General features: G+C 40.1%; 1 protein-coding gene across 1 annotated transcript in view; it reads left to right on the forward strand.

Moving 5' to 3' along the window:
• The window catches only part of pcyt2 (phosphate cytidylyltransferase 2, ethanolamine), a 35477-nt gene extending 12540 nt beyond the window's left edge, over window positions 1-22937 (forward strand). The window contains exons 9-13 of the mRNA XM_071389738.1: window positions 2955-3032; window positions 17606-17671; window positions 20463-20528; window positions 20640-20728; window positions 20989-22937. Coding sequence (XP_071245839.1) covers window positions 2955-3032; window positions 17606-17671; window positions 20463-20528; window positions 20640-20728; window positions 20989-21106 — 417 coding nt within the window. The 3' untranslated portion in view covers window positions 21107-22937. The remainder of the gene's footprint in view (window positions 1-2954; window positions 3033-17605; window positions 17672-20462; window positions 20529-20639; window positions 20729-20988) is intronic.
• Window positions 22938-24184: the final 1247 nt, after the last annotated feature.

Raw genomic sequence — 24184 nt, forward strand, 5'->3', positions numbered from 1 at the left:
ATGTGCTGACCAACTGGCAGGTGTCTTCACTGACATTTTCAACATGTCCCTGATTGAGTCGGTAATACCAACATGTTTCAAGCAGACCACCATAGCCCCTGTGCCCAAGAACAGTAAGGCAACCTGCCTAAATGACTACAGACCCGTAGCACTCACGTCCGTAGCCATGAAGGCTGGTAATGGCTCACATCAACACCATTATTCCAGAACCCTAGACCCACTCCAATTTGCATACCGCCCAAACAGATCCACATATGATGCAATCTCTATTGCACTCCACACTGCCCTTTCCCACTTGGACAAAAGGAACACCTTTGTGAGAATGCTGTTTATTGACTACAGCTCAGCGTTCAACACCATAGTGCCCACGAAGCTCATCACTAAGCTAAGGACCCTGGGACTAAACACCTCCCTCTGCAACTGGATCCTGGACTTCCTGACGGGCCGCCCCCAGGTGGTAAGGGTAGGTAGCAACACATCTGCCATGCTGATCCTCAACACTGGAGCCCCTCAGGGGTGTTTGCATAGTCCCCTCCTGTACTCCCTGTTCACCCACGACTGCGTGGCCAGGTACGACTCCAACACCATCATTAAGTTTGCAGACGACACAACAGTGGTAGGCCTGATCACCGACAACGACGAGACGGCCTATAGGGAGGAGGTCAGAGACCTGGCAGTGTGGTGCCAGGACAACAACCTCTCCCTCAACGTGATCAAGACAAAGAAGATGATTGTGGACTACAGGAAAAGGAGGACCGAGCACGCCCCCATTCTCATCGGTGGAGCTGTAGTGGAGCAGGTTGAGAGCTTCAAGTTCTTTGGTGTCCACAACACTAGAATGGTCCAAACACACTAAGACAGTTGTGAAGAGGGCACAACAAAGCCTATTCCCCCTCAGGAAACTAAAAAGATTTGTCATGGGTCCTCAGATCCTCAAACGGTTCTACAGCTGCAACATCGAGAGCATCCTGACTCGTTGCATCACTGCCTGGTACGGCAACTGCTTGGCCTCCGACCGCAAGGCACTACAGAGGGTAGTGCATACGGCCCAGTACATCACTGGCTGCCTGCCATCCAGGACCTCTACACCAGGCGGTGTCAGAGTAAGGCCCTAAAAGTTGTCAAAGACCCCAGCCACCCCAGTCATAGACTGTTCTCTCTACTACGGCATGTCAAGTCTAGGACCAAAAGGCAGTTTTTACCCCCAACCAATAAGACTCCTGAACAGGTAATCAAATGGCTACCCGGACTATCTGCATTGTGCCCCCCCGTCCCCCCAACCCCTCTTTTAGACTGCTGCTACCCTGTTTATCATATATGCATAGTCACTTTAACTCTACATTCATGTACATATTACCTCAATTAGCCCGACTAACCAGTGCCTGTATATAGCCTCGCTACTGTATATAGCCTCGCTACTGTATATAGCCTCGCTACTGTATATAGCCTCGCTACTGTATATAGCCTCGCTACTGTATGTAGCCTCGCTACTGTATGTAGCCTCGCTACTGTATGTAGCCTCGCTACTGTATATGGCCTCGCTACTGTATGTGGCCTCGCTACTGTATGTAGCCTCGCTACTGTATATGGCCTCGCTACTGTATGTAGCCTCGCTACTGTATGTGGCCTCGCTACTGTATGTAGCCTCGCTACTGTATGTAGCCTCGCTACTGTATGTGGCCTCGCTACTGTATGTGGCCTCGCTACTGTATGTGGCCTCGCTACTGTATATGGCCTCGCTACTGTATGTGGCCTCGCTACTGTATGTAGCCTCGCTACTGTATGTAGCCTCGCTACTGTATGTGGCCTCGCTACTGTTATTATTCACTGTCTTTTTACTGTTGTTTTTTTATTTCCTTACCTATCTATTGTTCACCTAATACCAGTTGCACTGTTGGTTAGGGGCCTGTAAGTAAATATTTCACTGTAAGGTCTACACAAATCATATCAAATGTATTTATAAAGCCCTTCTTACATCAGCTGATATATCAAAGTGCTGTACAGAAACCCAGCCTAAAACCCCAAACAGCAAGCAATGCAGGTGTAGAAGCACGGTGGCTAGGAAAAACTCCTGTTCACCTGTTGTATTCGGCGCACGTTGATCTAAAATGCTGACTCCATCAGATTCTCTGAGAGAATGTGGTTTTATAACCCTGTAGACATGATGGGGGGGCAGACTGTTTCACTGGCCCTCTCTCTCACACACAGGCCCGTGGTACGCACAGACACACACACTGTTACAGAGAAACATGTGGATCCAGTTGACTACATTATATGAAGGACTGACATGTCTAAAAGCTACAGAGGGCCTCGCTGCTCGTGTTCCCCAAATCTGTTTCACATTCCAATGAAACACGCTGCCATTGGTCGAGAGCCAGTATAAATACTCTGTCATTGGTCCTCGACTGTGTGGGTCGTCCTATTCCTTTTAGATGCTGTTCCAAGGTCAGTTGTGATGGAATGCTGAAGCATCAATCCTAGCAGGAGGAGACTTTGCTCAACTCGATCTTCATGGGGGGGGGAAAAAGGTCAGCGGGTTGGTACCAAAAACAGATTTAAAAAATACATTTAAAAAGGGCCAAATGTTAACCTTCACCGTTAGTGGGGATGACAAAACTGACCTATGATCAGTGTCTAGAGGCAACATTAAACTACTTCTCTTTGTAACCTCCCATAGACTTAGATAGACAACAGTAGTGGCCAAAAGCATGGGCATTGAGGACTTTCACCATTTCGAAGTAGTCGACTGGGCTCACATTGTTTGTTTACCAACTCATATAAGTAGTAGAAGAAGACAATTGGAAATGGAGATGGCCTCGATGCCGCTGCTCGTGCTTTCACAGACACCAAAATGGGACGAATACCCCTGTTTCACATTGCAATAAAGCCTCATGCCATTGGTCGAAAGCTAGTAAATATCCTGACATTTGTTGTTGTGTTTTTCTGTCAACCAGGAAGTGAATCGCTACAAAGGGAAGAACTACCCAATCATGAACATCCACGAGAGAACCCTGAGTGTCCTGGCCTGCAGGGTGAGAACATACACACACTAAACATACACACACACACTAAACACACACACACACACTAAACACACACTAAACATACACACACACACTAAACATACACCAACACACTAAACATACACCAACACACTAAACATACACCAACACATTAAACATACACCAACACACACACCAACACACACACAGACACACACTAAACATACACCAACACATTAAACATACACACACTAAACATACACCAACACACTAAACATACACCAACACATTAAACATACACAGATACACACTAAACATACGCCAACACACTAAACATACACCAACACACTAAACATACACCAACACACTAAACATACACCAACACACTAAACATACACCAACACTTTAAACACACACCAACACATTAAACACACACCAACACATTAAACATACACACACAGACACACACTAAACATACACCAACACACTAAACATACACCAACACACTAAACATACACCAACACACTAAACATACACCAACACACTAAACATACACCAACACACTAAACATACACCAACACACTAAACATACACCAACACATTAAACATACACACACACAGACACCAACACATTAAACACACAGACACACATTAAACATACACCAACACATTAAACATACACCAACACACATACACCAACACACATACACCAACACACTAAACATACACCAACACATTAAACAGACACCAACACATTAAACATACACCAACACATTAAACATACACCAACACATTAAACATACACCAACACACATACACCAACACACATACACCAACACACTAAACATACACCAACACACTAAACATACACCAACCCATTAAACATACACCAACACACACACAGATACACACTAAACATACACCAACACACTAAACATACACCAACACACTAAACATACACCAACACACTAAACATACACCAACACACTAAACATACACCAACACACTAAACATACACCAACACACTAAACATACACCAACACACTAAACATACACCAACATACACCAACACACTAAACATACACCAACACACTAAACATACACCAACATACACCAACACACTAAACATACACCAACACACTAAACATACACCAACACACACTAAACATACACCAACACACACTAAACATACAGCAACACACTAAACATACAGCAACACACTAAACATACAGCAACATACACCAACACACTAAACATACAGCAACACACTAAACATACAGCAACACACTAAACATACAGCAACACACTAAACATACAGCAACACACTAAACATACAGCAACACACTAAACATACAGCAACACACTAAACATACAGCAACACACTAAACATACAGCAACATACACCAACATACACCAACACACTAAACATACACCAACACACTAAACATACACCAACACACTAAACATACACCAACACACTAAACATACACCAACACACTAAACATACACCAACACACTAAACATACACCAACACACTAAACATACACCAACATACACCAACACACTAAACATACACCAACACACTAAACATACACCAACACACTAAACACACTAAACATACAGCAACACACTAAACATACAGCAACACACTAAACATACAGCAACACACTAAACATACAGCAACATACACCAACACACTAAACATACACCAACACACTAAACATACACCAACACACTAAACATACACCAACACACTAAACATACACCAACATACACTAAACATACAGCAACACACTAAACATACAGCAACACACTAAACATACACCAACACATTAAACATACAGCAACATACACCAACACACTAAACATACACCAACACACTAAACATACAGCAACACATTAAACATACACCAACACACTAAACATACACCAACACACTAAACATACACCAACACACTAAACATACACCAACACACTAAACATTTACCAACACATTAAACATACACACACACAGACACACACTAAACATACACCAACACATTAAACATACACCAACACATTAAACATACAGCAACATACACCAACACACTAAACATACACCAACATACACTAAACATACAGCAACACACTAAACATACAGCAACACATTAAACATACACCAACACACTAAACATACACCAACACACTAAACATACACCAACACACTAAACATACACCAACACACTAAACATACACCAACACACTAAGCATACACCAACACACTAAACATACACCAACACACTAAACATACACCAACACATTAAACATACACCAACACATTAAACATACACACACACAGACACACATTAAACATACACCAACACACTAAACATACACCAACACACTAAACATACACCAACACACTAAACATACACCAACACACTAAACATACACCAACACACTAAACATACACCAACACACTAAACATACACCAACACACTAAACATACACCAACATACACCAACACACTAAACATACACCAACATACACTAAACATACACCAACACACTAAACATACACCAACACACTAAACATACACCAACACATTAAACATACACCAACACATTAAACATACAGCAACATACACCAACACACTAAACATACAGCAACACACTAAACATACAGCAACACATTAAACATACACAGATACACACTAAACATACGCCAACACACTAAACATACACCAACACACTAAACATACACCAACACACTAAACATACACCAACACACTAAACATACACCAACACTTTAAACACACACCAACATTAAACATACACCAACACATTAAACATACACCAACACATTAAACATACACACACACAGACACACATTAAACATACACCAACACACTAAACATACACCAACACACTAAACATACACCAACACACTAAACATACACCAACACACTAAACATACACCAACACACTAAACATACACCAACACACTAAACATACACCAACACACTAAACATACACCAACATACACCAACACACTAAACATACACCAACATACACTAAACATACACCAACACACTAAACATACACCAACACACTAAACATACACCAACACATTAAACATACACCAACATACACCAACACACTAAACATACAGCAACACACTAAACATACAGCAACACATTAAACATACAGAAACACACTAAACATACACCAACACACTAAACATACACCAACACACTAAACATACACCAACACACTAAACATACACCAACACACTAAACATACACCAACATACACCAACACACTAAACATACACCAACATACACTAAACATACACCAACACACTAAACATACACCAACACACTAAACATACACCAACACACTAAACATACACCAACACATTAAACATACAGCAACATACACCAACACACTAAACATACACCAACACACTAAACATACAGCAACACACTAAACATACAGCAACACATTAAACATACACCAACACACTAAACATACACCAACACACTAAACATACACCAACACACTAAACATACACCAACACACTAAACATACACCAACACATTAAACATACACCAACACATTAAACATACACACACACAGACACACACTAAACATACACCAACACATTAAACATACACCAACACATTAAACATACACCAACACACTAAACATACACCAACACACTAAACATACACCAACACATTAAACATACACCAACACACACACAGATACACACTAAACATACATCAACACACTAAACATACACCAACACACTAAACATACACCAACACACTAAACATACACCAACACACTAAACATACACCAACATACTAAACATACACCAACACACTAAACATACACCAACACACTAAACATACACCAACATACACCAACACACTAAACATACACCAACATACACTAAACATACACCAACACACACTAAACATACAGCAACACACTAAACATACAGCAACACACTAAACATACAGCAACATACACCAACACACTAAACATACACCAACACACTAAACATACACCAACACACTAAACATACAGCAACACACTAAACATACAGCAACACACTAAACATACAGCAACACACTAAACATACACCAACACACACCAACACACTAAACATACACCAACACATTAAACATACAGCAACATACACCAACACATTAAACATACAGCAACATACACCAACACAAACATACAGCAACACACTAAACATACAGCAACACACTAAACATACACCAACACACACCAACACACTAAACATACAGCAACACACTAAACATACAGCAACACACTAAACATACAGCAACACACTAAACATACACCAACACACTAAACATACACCAACACACTAAACATACACCAACACACTAAACATACACCAACACACTAAACATACACCAACACACTAAACATACACCAACACACTAAACATACACACACACAGACACACATTAAACACACAGACACACATTAAACATACACCAACACATTAAACATACACCAACACACTAAACATACACCAACACACTAAACATACACCAACACACTAAACATACACCAACACACTAAACATACACCAACATACACCAACACACTAAACATACACCAACATACACTAAACATACACCAACATACACTAAACATACACCAACATACACTAAACATACACCAACACACTAAACATACACCAACACACTAAACATACACCAACACACTAAACATACACCAACACATTAAACATACAGCAACATACACCAACACACTAAACATACAGCAACACACTAAACATACAGCAACACATTAAACATACAGAAACACACTAAACATACAACCAACATACACCAACACACTAAACATACACCAACACACTAAACATACACCAACACACTAAACATACACCAACACACTAAACATACACCAACACACTAAACATACAGCAACACACTAAACATACAGCAACACACTAAACATACAGCAACACACTAAACATACAGCAACACACTAAACATACAGCAACACACTAAACATACAGCAACACACTAAACATACAGCAACATACACCAACATACACCAACACACTAAACATACACCAACACACTAAACATACACCAACACACTAAACATACACCAACACACTAAACATACACCAACACACTAAACATACACCAACACACTAAACATACACCAACATACACCAACACACTAAACATACACCAACACACTAAACATACACCAACACACTAAACACACTAAACATACAGCAACACACTAAACATACAGCAACACACTAAACATACAGCAACACACTAAACATACAGCAACATACACCAACACACTAAACATACACCAACACACTAAACATACACCAACACACTAAACATACACCAACACACTAAACATACACCAACATACACTAAACATACAGCAACACACTAAACATACAGCAACACACTAAACATACACCAACACATTAAACATACAGCAACATACACCAACACACTAAACATACACCAACACACTAAACATACAGCAACACATTAAACATACACCAACACACTAAACATACACCAACACACTAAACATACACCAACACACTAAACATACACCAACACACTAAACATTTACCAACACATTAAACATACACACACACAGACACACACTAAACATACACCAACACATTAAACATACACCAACACATTAAACATACAGCAACATACACCAACACACTAAACATACACCAACATACACTAAACATACAGCAACACACTAAACATACAGCAACACATCTAAACATACACCAACACACTAAACATACACCAACACACTAAACATACACCAACACACTAAACATACACCAACACACTAAGCATACACCAACACACTAAACATACACCAACACACTAAACATACACCAACACATTAAACATACACCAACACATTAAACATACACACACACAGACACACATTAAACATACACCAACACACTAAACATACACCAACACACTAAACATACACCAACACACTAAACATACACCAACACACTAAACATACACCAACACACTAAACATACACCAACACACTAAACATACACCAACACACTAAACATACACCAACATACACTAAACATACACCAACACACTAAACATACACCAACACACTAAACATACACCAACACATTAAACATACACCAACACATTAAACATACAGCAACATACACCAACACACTAAACATACAGCAACACACTAAACATACAGCAACACATTAAACATACACAGATACACACTAAACATACGCCAACACACTAAACATACACCAACACACTAAACATACACCAACACACTAAACATACACCAACACACTAAACATACACCAACACTTTAAACACACACCAACACATTAAACACACACCAACACATTAAACATACACACACAGACACACACTAAACATACACCAACACACTAAACATACACCAACACACTAAACATACACCAACACACTAAACATACACCAACACACTAAACATACACCAACACATTAAACATACACACACACAGACACCAACACATTAAACACACAGACACACATTAAACATACACCAACACATTAAACATACACCAACACACATACACCAACACACATACACCAACACACTAAACATACACCAACACATTAAACAGACACCAACACATTAAACATACACCAACACATTAAACATACACCAACACATTAAACATACACCAACACACATACACCAACACACATACACCAACACACTAAACATACACCAACACACTAAACATACACCAACCCATTAAACATACACCAACACACACACAGATACACACTAAACATACACCAACACACTAAACATACACCAACACACTAAACATACACTAAACATACACCAACACACTAAACATACACCAACACACTAAACATACACCAACACACTAAACATACACCAACACACTAAACATACACCAACATACACCAACACACTAAACATACACCAACACACTAAACATACACCAACATACACCAACACACTAAACATACACCAACACACTAAACATACACCAACACACACTAAACATACACCAACACACACTAAACATACAGCAACACACTAAACATACAGCAACACACTAAACATACAGCAACATACACCAACACACTAAACATACAGCAACACACTAAACATACAGCAACACACTAAACATACAGCAACACACTAAACATACAGCAACACACTAAACATACAGCAACACACTAAACATACAGCAACACACTAAACATACAGCAACACACTAAACATACAGCAACATACACCAACATACACCAACACACTAAACATACACCAACACACTAAACATACACCAACACACTAAACATACACCAACACACTAAACATACACCAACACACTAAACATACACCAACACACTAAACATACACCAACACACTAAACATACACCAACATACACCAACACACTAAACATACACCAACACACTAAACATACACCAACACACTAAACACACTAAACATACAGCAACACACTAAACATACAGCAACACACTAAACATACAGCAACACACTAAACATACAGCAACATACACCAACACACTAAACATACACCAACACACTAAACATACACCAACACACTAAACATACACCAACACACTAAACATACACCAACATACACTAAACATACAGCAACACACTAAACATACAGCAACACACTAAACATACACCAACACATTAAACATACAGCAACATACACCAACACACTAAACATACACCAACACACTAAACATACAGCAACACATTAAACATACACCAACACACTAAACATACACCAACACACTAAACATACACCAACACACTAAACATACACCAACACACTAAACATTTACCAACACATTAAACATACACACACACAGACACACACTAAACATACACCAACACATTAAACATACACCAACACATTAAACATACAGCAACATACACCAACACACTAAACATACACCAACATACACTAAACATACAGCAACACACTAAACATACAGCAACACATTAAACATACACCAACACACTAAACATACACCAACACACTAAACATACACCAACACACTAAACATACACCAACACACTAAACATACACCAACACACTAAGCATACACCAACACACTAAACATACACCAACACACTAAACATACACCAACACATTAAACATACACCAACACATTAAACATACACACACACAGACACACATTAAACATACACCAACACACTAAACATACACCAACACACTAAACATACACCAACACACTAAACATACACCAACACACTAAACATACACCAACACACTAAACATACACCAACACACTAAACATACACCAACACACTAAACATACACCAACATACACCAACACACTAAACATACACCAACATACACTAAACATACACCAACACACTAAACATACACCAACACACTAAACATACACCAACACATTAAACATACACCAACACATTAAACATACAGCAACATACACCAACACACTAAACATACAGCAACACACTAAACATACAGCAACACATTAAACATACAGAAACACACTAAACATACACCAACACACTAAACATACACCAACACACTAAACATACACCAACACACTAAACATACACCAACATACACCAACACACTAAACATACACCAACATACACTAAACATACACCAACACACTAAACATACACCAACACACTAAACATACACCAACACACTAAACATACACCAACACATTAAACATACAGCAACATACACCAACACACTAAACATACACCAACACACTAAACATACAGCAACACACTAAACATACAGCAACACATTAAACATACACCAACACACTAAACATACACCAACACACTAAACATACACCAACACACTAAACATACACCAACACACTAAACATACACCAACACATTAAACATACACCAACACATTAAACATACACACACACAGACACACACTAAACATACACCAACACATTAAACATACACCAACACATTAAACATACACCAACACACTAAACATACACCAACACACTAAACATACACCAACACATTAAACATACACCAACACACACACAGATACACACTAAACATACATCAACACACTAAACATACACCAACACACTAAACATACACCAACACACTAAACATACACCAACACACTAAACATACACCAACATACTAAACATACACCAACACACTAAACATACACCAACACACTAAACATACACCAACATACACCAACACACTAAACATACACCAACATACACTAAACATACACCAACACACACTAAACATACAGCAACACACTAAACATACAGCAACACACTAAACATACAGCAACATACACCAACACACTAAACATACACCAACACACTAAACATACACCAACACACTAAACATACAGCAACACACTAAACATACAGCAACACACTAAACATACAGCAACACACTAAACATACACCAACACACACCAACACACTAAACATACACCAACACATTAAACATACAGCAACATACACCAACACATTAAACATACAGCAACATACACCAACACAAACATACAGCAACACACTAAACATACAGCAACACACTAAACATACACCAACACACACCAACACACTAAACATACAGCAACACACTAAACATACAGCAACACACTAAACATACAGCAACACACTAAACATACACCAACACACTAAACATACACCAACACACTAAACATACACCAACACACTAAACATACACCAACACACTAAACATACACCAACACACTAAACATACACCAACACACTTAACATACACACACACAGACACACATTAAACACACAGACACACATTAAACATACACCAACACATTAAACATACACCAACACACTAAACATACACCAACACACTAAACATACACCAACACACTAAACATACACCAACATACACTAAACATACACCAACACACTAAACATACACCAACACACTAAACATACACCAACACACTAAACATACAGCAACATACACCAACACACTAAACATACAGCAACACACTAAACATACAGCACACACACTAAACATACAGCAACACACTAAACATACACCAACACACTAAACATACACCAACACACTAAACATACACCAACACACTAAACATACACCAACACACTAAACATACAGCAACACACTAAACATACAGCAACACACTAAACATACAGCAACACACTAAACACACAGACACACACTAAACATACAGCAACATCACACCAACACACTAAACATACACCAACACACTAAACATACAGCAACACACTAAACATACAGCAACACATTAAACATACACCAACACACTAAACATACACCAACACACTAAACATACACCAACACACTAAACATACACCAACACACTAAACATACACCAACACATTAAACATACACCAACACATTAAACATACACACACACAGACACACACTAAACATACACCAACACATTAAACATACACCAACACATTAAACATACACCAACACACTAAACATACACCAACACACTAAACATACACCAACACATTAAACATACACCAACACACACACAGATACACACTAAACATACATCAACACACTAAACATACACCAACACACTAAACATACACCAACACACTAAACATACACCAACACACTAAACATACACCAACATACTAAACATACACCAACACACTAAACATACACCAACACACTAAACATACACCAACATACACCAACACACTAAACATACACCAACATACACTAAACATACACCAACACACACTAAACATACAGCAACACACTAAACATACAGCAACACACTAAACATACAGCAACATACACCAACACACTAAACATACACCAACACACTAAACATACACCAACACACTAAACATACAGCAACACACTAAACATACAGCAACACACTAAACATACAGCAACACACTAAACATACACCAACACACACCAACACACTAAACATACACCAACACATTAAACATACAGCAACATACACCAACACATTAAACATACAGCAACATACACCAACACAAACATACAGCAACACACTAAACATACAGCAACACACTAAACATACACCAACACACACCAACACACTAAACATACAGCAACACACTAAACATACAGCAACACACTAAACATACAGCAACACACTAAACATACACCAACACACTAAACATACACCAACACACTAAACATACACCAACACACTAAACATACACCAACACACTAAACATACACCAACACACTAAACATACACCAACACACTTAACATACACACACACAGACACACATTAAACACACAGACACACATTAAACATACACCAACACATTAAACATACACCAACACACTAAACATACACCAACACACTAAACATACACCAACACACTAAACATACACCAACACACTAAACATACACCAACATACACCAACACACTAAACATACACCAACATACACTAAACATACACCAACATACACTAAACATACACCAACATACACTAAACATACACCAACACACTAAACATACACCAACACACTAAACATACACCAACACACTAAACATACACCAACACATTAAACATACAGCAACATACACCAACACACTAAACATACAGCAACACACTAAACATACAGCAACACATTAAACATACAGAAACACACTAAACATACACCAACACACTAAACATACACCAACACACTAAACATACACCAACACACTAAACATACACCAACACACTAAACATACACCAACATACACCAACACACTAAACATACAGCAACACACTAAACATACAGCAACACATTAAACATACAGAAACACACTAAACATACACCAACACACTAAACATACACCAACACATTAAACATACACCAACACATTAAACATACACACACACAGACACACACTAAACATACACCAACACATTAAACATACACCAACACATTAAACATACACCAACACACTAAACATACACCAACACATTAAACATACACCAACACACACACACCAACACACTAAACATACACCAACACATTAAACATACAGCAACATACACCAACACACTAAACATACACCAACATACACTAAACATACACCAACATACACTAAACATACACCAACATACACTAAACATACACCAACACACTAAACATACACCAACACACTAAACATACACCAACACACTAAACATACACCAACACATTAAACATACAGCAACATACACCAACACACTAAACATACAGCAACACACTAAACATACAGCAACACATTAAACATACAGAAACACACTAAACATACACCAACACACTAAACATACACCAACACACTAAACATACACCAACACACTAAACATACACCAACACACTAAACATACACCAACATACACCAACACACTAAACATACAGCAACACACTAAACATACAGCAACACATTAAACATACAGAAACACACTAAACATACACCAACACACTAAACATACACCAACACATTAAACATACACCAACACATTAAACATACACACACACAGACACACACTAAACATACACCAACACATTAAACATACACCAACACATTAAACATACACCAACACACTAAACATACACCAACACATTAAACATACACCAACACACACACAGATACACACTAAACATACATCAACACACTAAACATACACCAACACACTAAACATACACCAACACACTAAACATACACCAACACACTAAACATACACCAACACACTAAACATACACCAACATACACCAACACACTAAACATACACCAACATACACTAAACATACACCAACACACACTAAACATACAGCAACACACTAAACATACAGCAACATACACCAACACACTAAACATACACCAACACACTAAACATACACCAACACACTAAACATACAGCAACACACTAAACATACAGCAACACACTAAACATACAGCAACACACTAAACATACACCAACACACACCAACACACTAAACATACAGCAACACACTAAACATACACCAACACATTAAACATACAGCAACATACACCAACACATTAAACATACAGCAACATACACCAACACAAACATACAGCAACACACTAAACATACAGCAACACACTAAACATACACCAACACACACCAACACACTAAACATACAGCAACACATTAAACATACAGCAACACATTAAACATACAGCAACACATTAAACATACAGCAACACATTAAACATACAGCAACACACTAAACATACAGCAACACACTAAACATACAGCAACACACTAAACATACACCAACACACTAAACATACACCAACACACTAAACATACACCAACACACTAAACATACACCAACACACTAAACATACAGCAACACACTAAACATACAGCAACACACTAAACATACAGCAACACACTAAACATACAGCAACACACACACACAGACACACACTAAACATACAGCAACACACTAAACATACACCAACACACTAAACATACACCAACACACTAAACATACACCAACACACTAAACATACACCAACACACTAAACATACAGCAACACACTAAACATACAGCAACACACTAAACATACAGCAACACACACACACAGACACACACTAAACATACAGCAACACACTAAACATACACCAACACACTAAACATACACCAACACACTAAACATACACCAACACACTAAACATACACCAACACACTAAACATACACCAACACACTAAACATACACCAACACACTAAACATACACCAACACACTAAACATACACCAACACACTAAACATACACCAACACACACACAGATACACACTAAACATACACCAACACACTAAACATACACCAACACACTAAACATACACCAACACACTAAACAAACACCAACACACTAAACATACACCAACACACTAAACATACACCAACACACCGACACAGACACACACAGCTTCTTTGTAACCCCCTGGGCCCAGTAGTCACAGACAGTGAAAGCTGTCTGCTCTGCCTAGAGAGAAATGTTCTCCTCACACACACACACTGAAGGACGGTAGGCTCTCTCCTCCATTCAGCTCTTATCAGACCAGCTACAGAACAATGATCCTCTGTCCTCCCGGTGTGTGTGTGTTCACATCAAACCATTTGTTTGTGTATCTTGCATCTTTTAATGTGTGTTGACGTGTCTTGAGAATGTGTTTTATGAAATCGTTATCCGAATCCAAAACGGGACTCGACCACACAAAGGGTCTCTATACACACGCGCACCGGATTACGCAATTCCAGAACCATTCAGCGTTAACACAGAGCCTGAAACTGTCTCCCTGTCCTGTGACAGAGATATTACTCAATGACTTTTCATAGTCAGCCCTCGACCTAAATACAACCATTACACAACCATTACACAACACTCACAGCTCACTAATTTATTTTTGTTTAATTATCTCCTCTTCTCCCTCTCTCCCTCCCCCTCCAGTATGTATCAGAGGTGGTGATTGGGGCTCCCTACGCTGTGGGTAAAGATCTGCTGGACCACTTCAAGGTGAGACACACACACACACAGAGACAAACACGAAGACACACACACACACACACACACACACACACACACACACACACACACACACACACACACACACACACACGAAGACACACACATTGAAACAGTGGTATTGTTTGACTGGGAGAAGAGACGTCTTTCCTAACATGCATAGCCTCTCTTAGGGAGAAACATGAACAATGACCTGGTGTGTGTGTGTATAAACTGACCTTTCTCCTGTGTGTATGGGACTGGGGTGCTGTAGTAATGTCAGGCTGTTACTGTATAGCAGACATACTACAGATGTCCCTCGCTCTCGTTCCCCCTCTATCGCTCTCCTCTCCCTCCTCCCTCCCTCCCCCCCTCGCTCTCCCTCCCTCCCGCTCTCCCTCCCTCCCGCTCTCCCTCCCTCCCGCTCGCTCCCTCTCCCCCTATCGCTCTCTCTCCCTCTATCGCTCTCTCTCCCTCTATCGCTCTCTCTCCCTCTATCGCTCTCTCTCCCTCTATCGCTCTCTCTCCCTCTATCGCTCTCTCTCTCCCTCTATCGCTCTCTCTCTCCCTCTATCGCTCTCTCTCTCCCTCTATCGCTCTCTCTCTCCCTCTATCGCTCTCTCTCTCCCTCTATCGCTCTCTCTCCCCCTCTATCGCTCTCTCCCCCTCTATCGCTCTCTCTCCCCCTCTATCTCCCCCTCTCTCCCCCTCTATCTCCCCCTCTCTCGCTCTCTCTCCCGCTCTCTCCCGCTCTCTCCCGCTCTCTCTCGCTCTCTCTCGCTCTCTCTCGCTCTCTCTCGCTCTCTCTCGCTCTCTCTCGCTCTCTCTCGCTCTCTCTCCCCCTCTATCGCTCTCTCTCCCCCTCTATCGCTCTCTCTCCCCCTCTATCGCTCTCTCTCGCTCTCTCTCGCTCTCTCTCGCCCTCTATCGCTCTCTCTCCCCCTCTCCCTCTCTCTCCCCCTCTATCGCTCTCTCTCCCCCTCTATCGCTCTCTCTCCCCCTCTATCGCTCTCTCTCCCCCTCTATCGCTCTCTCTCCCCCTCTATCGCTCTCTCTCCCCCTCTATCGCTCTCTCTCCCCCTCTATCGCTCTCTCTCCCGATCTATCGCTCTCTCTCCCGATCTATCGCTCTCTCTCTCGATCTATCGCTCTCTCTCTCGATCTATCGCTCTCTCTCTCGATCTATCGCTCTCTCTCTCGATCTATCGCTCTCTCTCTCGATCTATCGCTCTCTCTCTCGATCTATCTCTCGATCTATCGCTCTCTCTCCCCGATCTATCTCTCGATCTATCGCTCTCTCTCCCCTTTCTCTATCGCTCTCTCTCCCCTTTCTCTATCGCTCTCTCTCCCCTTTCTCTATCGCTCTCTCTCCCCTTTCTCTATCGCTCTCTCTCCCCTTTCTCTATCGCTCTCTCTCCCCTTTCTCTATCGCTCTCTCTCCCCTTTCTCTATCGCTCTCTCTCCCCTTTCTCTATCGCTCTCTCTCCCCTTTCTCTATCGCTCTCTCTCCCCTTTCTCTATCGCTCTCTCTCCCCTTTCTCTATCGCTCTCTCTCCCCTTTCTCTATCGCTCTCTCTCCCCTTTCTCTATCGCTCTCTCTCCCCTTTCTCTATCGCTCTCTCTCCCCTTTCTCTATCGCTCTCTCTCCCCTTTCTCTATCTTTTCCACTGTTTCCCTCCGTCTGTTAGTTAATGGTAACCTTGCAGGTCAGGGTTCAAGGCCCTGGTGAACCAAGACACCATAAGGAGTACCATAGATATCTACTTTCTTATACTACATGTGGTGATCATATGTTATACCATAGATATTATTGATCTGTTATACCATAGATATTATTGATCTGTTATACCGTAGATATTATTGATCTGTTATACCGTAGATATTATTGATCTGTTATACCATAGATATTATTGATCTGCTATACCGTAGATATTATTGATCTGTTATACCATAGATATTATTGATCTGTTATACCGTAGATATTATTGATCTGTTATACCGTAGATATTATTGATCTGTTATACCATAGATATGTATGATTAGGTTATACCGTAGATATTATTGATCTGTTATACCATAGATATTATTGATCTGTTATACTGTAGATATTATTGATCTGTTATACCGTAGATATTATTGATCTGTTATACCGTAGATATGTATGATTAGGTTATACCATAGATATTATTGATCTGTTATACTGTAGATATCTATAGTCTAACCTAATCATACATATGTATGATCAATCATGTAGGTTATACCATAGATATTATTGATCATATTTTAAATGACCATGTCACTTCCTGTTATACCATAGATATTATTGATCATATTTTAATTGACCATGTCACTTCCTGTTATACCATAGATATTATTGATCATATTTTAAATGACCATGTCAGTTCCTGTTATACCATAGATATTATTGGTCATATTTTAATTGACCATGTCACTTCCTGTTATACCATAGATATTATTGATCATATTTGAATTGACCATGTCACTTCCTGTTATACCATAGATATTATTGATCATATTTTAAATGACCATGTCACTTCCTGTTATACCATAGATATTATTGATCATATTTGAATTGACCATGTCACTTCCTGTTATATCATAGATATTATTGATCATATTTTAAATGACCATGTCACTTCCTGTTATACCATAGATATTATTGATCATATTTGAATTGACCATGTCACTTCCTGTTATACCATAGATATGTATGATAAATCATGTAGGTTATATTATTGATCCTATTGACTATACTCATGATCTATGATGTCACTTCTTGTAGGTGGACCTGGTGTGTCATGGGAAGACAGAGGTGTTTCCTGACAGGGACACTGCAGACCCTTATGCTGTGAGTACTGACTGTGTGTGTGTGTCTGTGTTTGTCTGTTTTGCAGTATTCGTATGTGATTATCTGTCTTTTTGTGTGATTTGCATGTTATTGTGTGTGTGTGTGTCCCAGGAGGCTAAGAAGAGAGGTATCTTCCGTACAGTAGACAGTGGTAACGGTTTGACCACCGATGACATCGTACAGAGAATCATCAAGAACCGGTAAGGGCCTGTCTCACACAATAGCCTTGAAGTGTCTCTCACCCATCTATCACTGTCTACCTTCGGTCTCCCCTTGTCCCTCATCTTTTTCTCACTCATTTGATTATTTTCCCATCCCTCTCTCCCAACCTCCTCCCCGCCCCTCTCCACGCCTCTCTCCACCTCCTCCACACCTCTCTCCCCCCTTATCTGGTATTATTGTATTGTTACCTTGTACAAAATGCACTATACAAATGAAGTTGGTTTGATTCTCTCTCCAGGCTGCAGTTTGAGGCAAGGAACCAGAAGAAGGAGGCCAAGGAGATTGCGGTGTTTGAGGCGATGAAACGCCAGGCAGAGGGAGAGCAGGCCGGGGACACGGCCCAGGCAGCACAGTAACCAGATCAAACTAGTTCAAACCAGACCCAGCTGTCACAAAACTGATCCTAACCCAGCATTTCCCAAACTAGAGAAACTCTGAAATAACTTTTTTTTTTTTTAATTGCTTTTGGTTCATAGAACTGGGGTTATGTCAGTAACCTCCGGTAGCTGCTAGATGCCGTTGTAATAATGAGAGCGGTTTTGGTTTTCTTTCTTCCTATCTTTTGAACGGTTTAATCTACGGTTTCTCTCTACAATGCCCAGAAGTCTCAGAACAGAGTGGACAAGACCAGGCACTAAAATCAGACTGGAGGAAAAATAACAATCAATGGTGTTATTTTCTACACAGAAGATCAAACTAAATGATTGCCTGATGATCTTCTCTACTTCCCAATACCTTTCTGATGCATTTGTCACTTCAAACAATCCTTCATATTGAAACACCGTCAAATGATTTGTAATAGACGGTCATAGTCCCAGTTTAAGAACCAAACATTGGCTGTTGATTTCATCACCTTTTTTTAAAATAACAAAATGGGGTCGCAGAACAAACAAGTTTGGGAACCTCTGTCCTAACCAGTTCAAAATGGTTCAAACACGACCCAAACCGGGTCCGACTGAACCGAGCCAGCCCAAACCAGTCTAGTCCTACTACTTGTACTGTATACACATCCTTTAGTGAAGCATTGCCTGCTAACCTGTCCTAGACCGGCTTTACCCCCCCAGTCCACAACGGGCCAAACTCATTCCACCGACTGCCGAGTGTCTGCGGGTTTTCACTCCCTTGTACTTGATGAATTAAGGTCAGTAATTAGTAAGGAACTCTCCTCACCTGGTTGTCTCGGTCTTAACTGAAAGGACAAACCAGCAGACACTAGGCCCTCCATGGAATGAGTTTCCACCTGACCCAAACCGGATCAGACCAGATCAAACTGCAGAACCAGACTCAAACCAAGACACCTCCTCACCTTCACCAGCTAAGGAGAACACAAAAATAACCCTCTCCCCCTGTCAGTGGAGGCTGCTGAGGGGAGGATGGGCCATAATAATGTCTGGAGTGGAATAGCTGTAATGGAGTGTGTTAAATCTTATCACACTTTCAGGCAGAAAGAAAGGAGGAGGAAAGAAAGATGGAGAAAATAATCCAAAGTGTGACTGATGAAAAAGAGAACATTGAGAGACTTGTAAAGAAGAGAGAAAAGTCTATGTAGTTGTGTGTGTACTGTATATTTAGTAGTGCCTTTAGTCTGATCTACCAAATGGCACACTATTCCCTATGGACCCTGGTCAAACGGCCGCTGACCCCACCGGTATGACTCTTCAGGTGGGTGGGTGGTCACGTGTGGCTCTGTGGCGTGACCGGTACGACTCTTCACGTGGGTGGTCACGTGTGTTTGAGGCAGAGGTCTTGGGTTCGCGCCTCGCTAGGAGCCGACTCAGGCGGCAGCATGACCTCCTTTACATGGCTATGGGTTGGAATCCGGCCCACTATCTCATCAATAAACAGTGGACTATATAGGGAATAGGATGCCATTTCAGATGCACCCCTCTGTCTTGTATGGAACATGATGATTCAGGACTCTGTCAATGTTTTCTGTTCTTGTTTTTAATGTGTTGGTATGTGGATAATTCATTTAGAACATTTTTTAGAGAGGTATGGACAATGAATGGGGGAGTCAAGTGTGTGTGTGTGAGAGACTGTTTTAAAGGGAGTGTGTGCGAATGAAAAATGAATAACAAAACAAGTGGGCATGTATATTGTATGGCTCTACCCCTCTAAAGTTGCTCTGAAATCTGTCAATTAATTGTCCGGTAAATGACAAGAAAATACAAAATACTGTTCCCATTATTTTCTGAGGTTGAGCCTCTTTGTAGTTGTTCAAAAGTCCATAATATCTGACATGAAGTGGAAACCTGAAAAGGTTAACATTATTTACCTACTAAGCTGAAAAATGTGTCTGATTAGTAAAATAGTGTAAACACACATTTGCTTATCACTAATGTCTGTAATGATAGTTTCAGAAGAGTACTTTTCCCTATAATGGTCGTCACCCATCCTACTCACCCATCCTACTCACCCATCCTACTCACCCATCCTACTCACCCATCTTACAAACGTATATATTTCCACACTGAGGTTGAAATGACACTGAAATTATGATAATGTCCTTTTTAGTGAAAAAGTGCTGGAAATCTCAGCCTGTTCAGGTGGGATGGAGTTTTTGGCCGACAGCAAATCAAATATTATTAGTCGTTTATTTTTCCCCCGAATACAACAGGTGCAGATCTTACAGTGAAATGCTTACAAGCCCTTAACCAACAATGCAGTTTATGAAAAATAAGTGTTAAAGTAGTTAGTCAAATAAACTGGAAGGGGAAGCATGACATCACAATCTGATCTAATTATTCTGATCAATGACCAGTCATCTTTTATTTGCATATGTATCCTCCTCTGAGGCGGTAGGCTCTAGAACAGAGCTCTCCAAACTTGTTCCTGGAGACCTACCCTCCTGCAGGTTTTAGCTCCAACACCAGTTGTAACCGACATGATTTAGGGACTCAACCAGCTAATTATTAGATTCAGGTTCGCTAGATTAGGGTTGGAGCAAAAACCTACAGGACTGTAGCTCTCCAGGAACAGGGTTGGAGAGCCCTGCTCTAGAGTTTAGAAATACATAAATTGTTGCAATGCACAAAGAATGTCATCGGGTGACCCACCTGGACCCCTGCCGCCATCCAGTTAGAGAACCACTGTTCTTGAAGATGCTATCCGCCAACCAGGGCTGTGTATGTAAATATATGTAAATATATATCAACCCCCTCGTGACCAGAGAGCATTCCGATGGCAAAAGGAGGCTCGGGAAATAAATGATTAAAAGATATTGGATTTTCATAAAAAAAATAAAGGGATTTATTGGCCATACAAGTGATGATTTTAAAATACACTTTAAACGACTGCATGGGGGCTTTAAACTAAACTATTTAGAGAGAGTTTTTGAAAAAGAAAGCGGTCTGTGGCTTTTCACGAAAGTGCTGACGGGGTCAACTACACGTCTACATCCACTCAAATCAAATCACACCACCCCATACCCAACT

The sequence above is a fragment of the Salvelinus alpinus genome, chromosome 2, assembly GCF_045679555.1.
Source record: "Salvelinus alpinus chromosome 2, SLU_Salpinus.1, whole genome shotgun sequence".
In the NCBI taxonomy this organism is placed as follows: domain Eukaryota; kingdom Metazoa; phylum Chordata; class Actinopteri; order Salmoniformes; family Salmonidae; genus Salvelinus; species Salvelinus alpinus.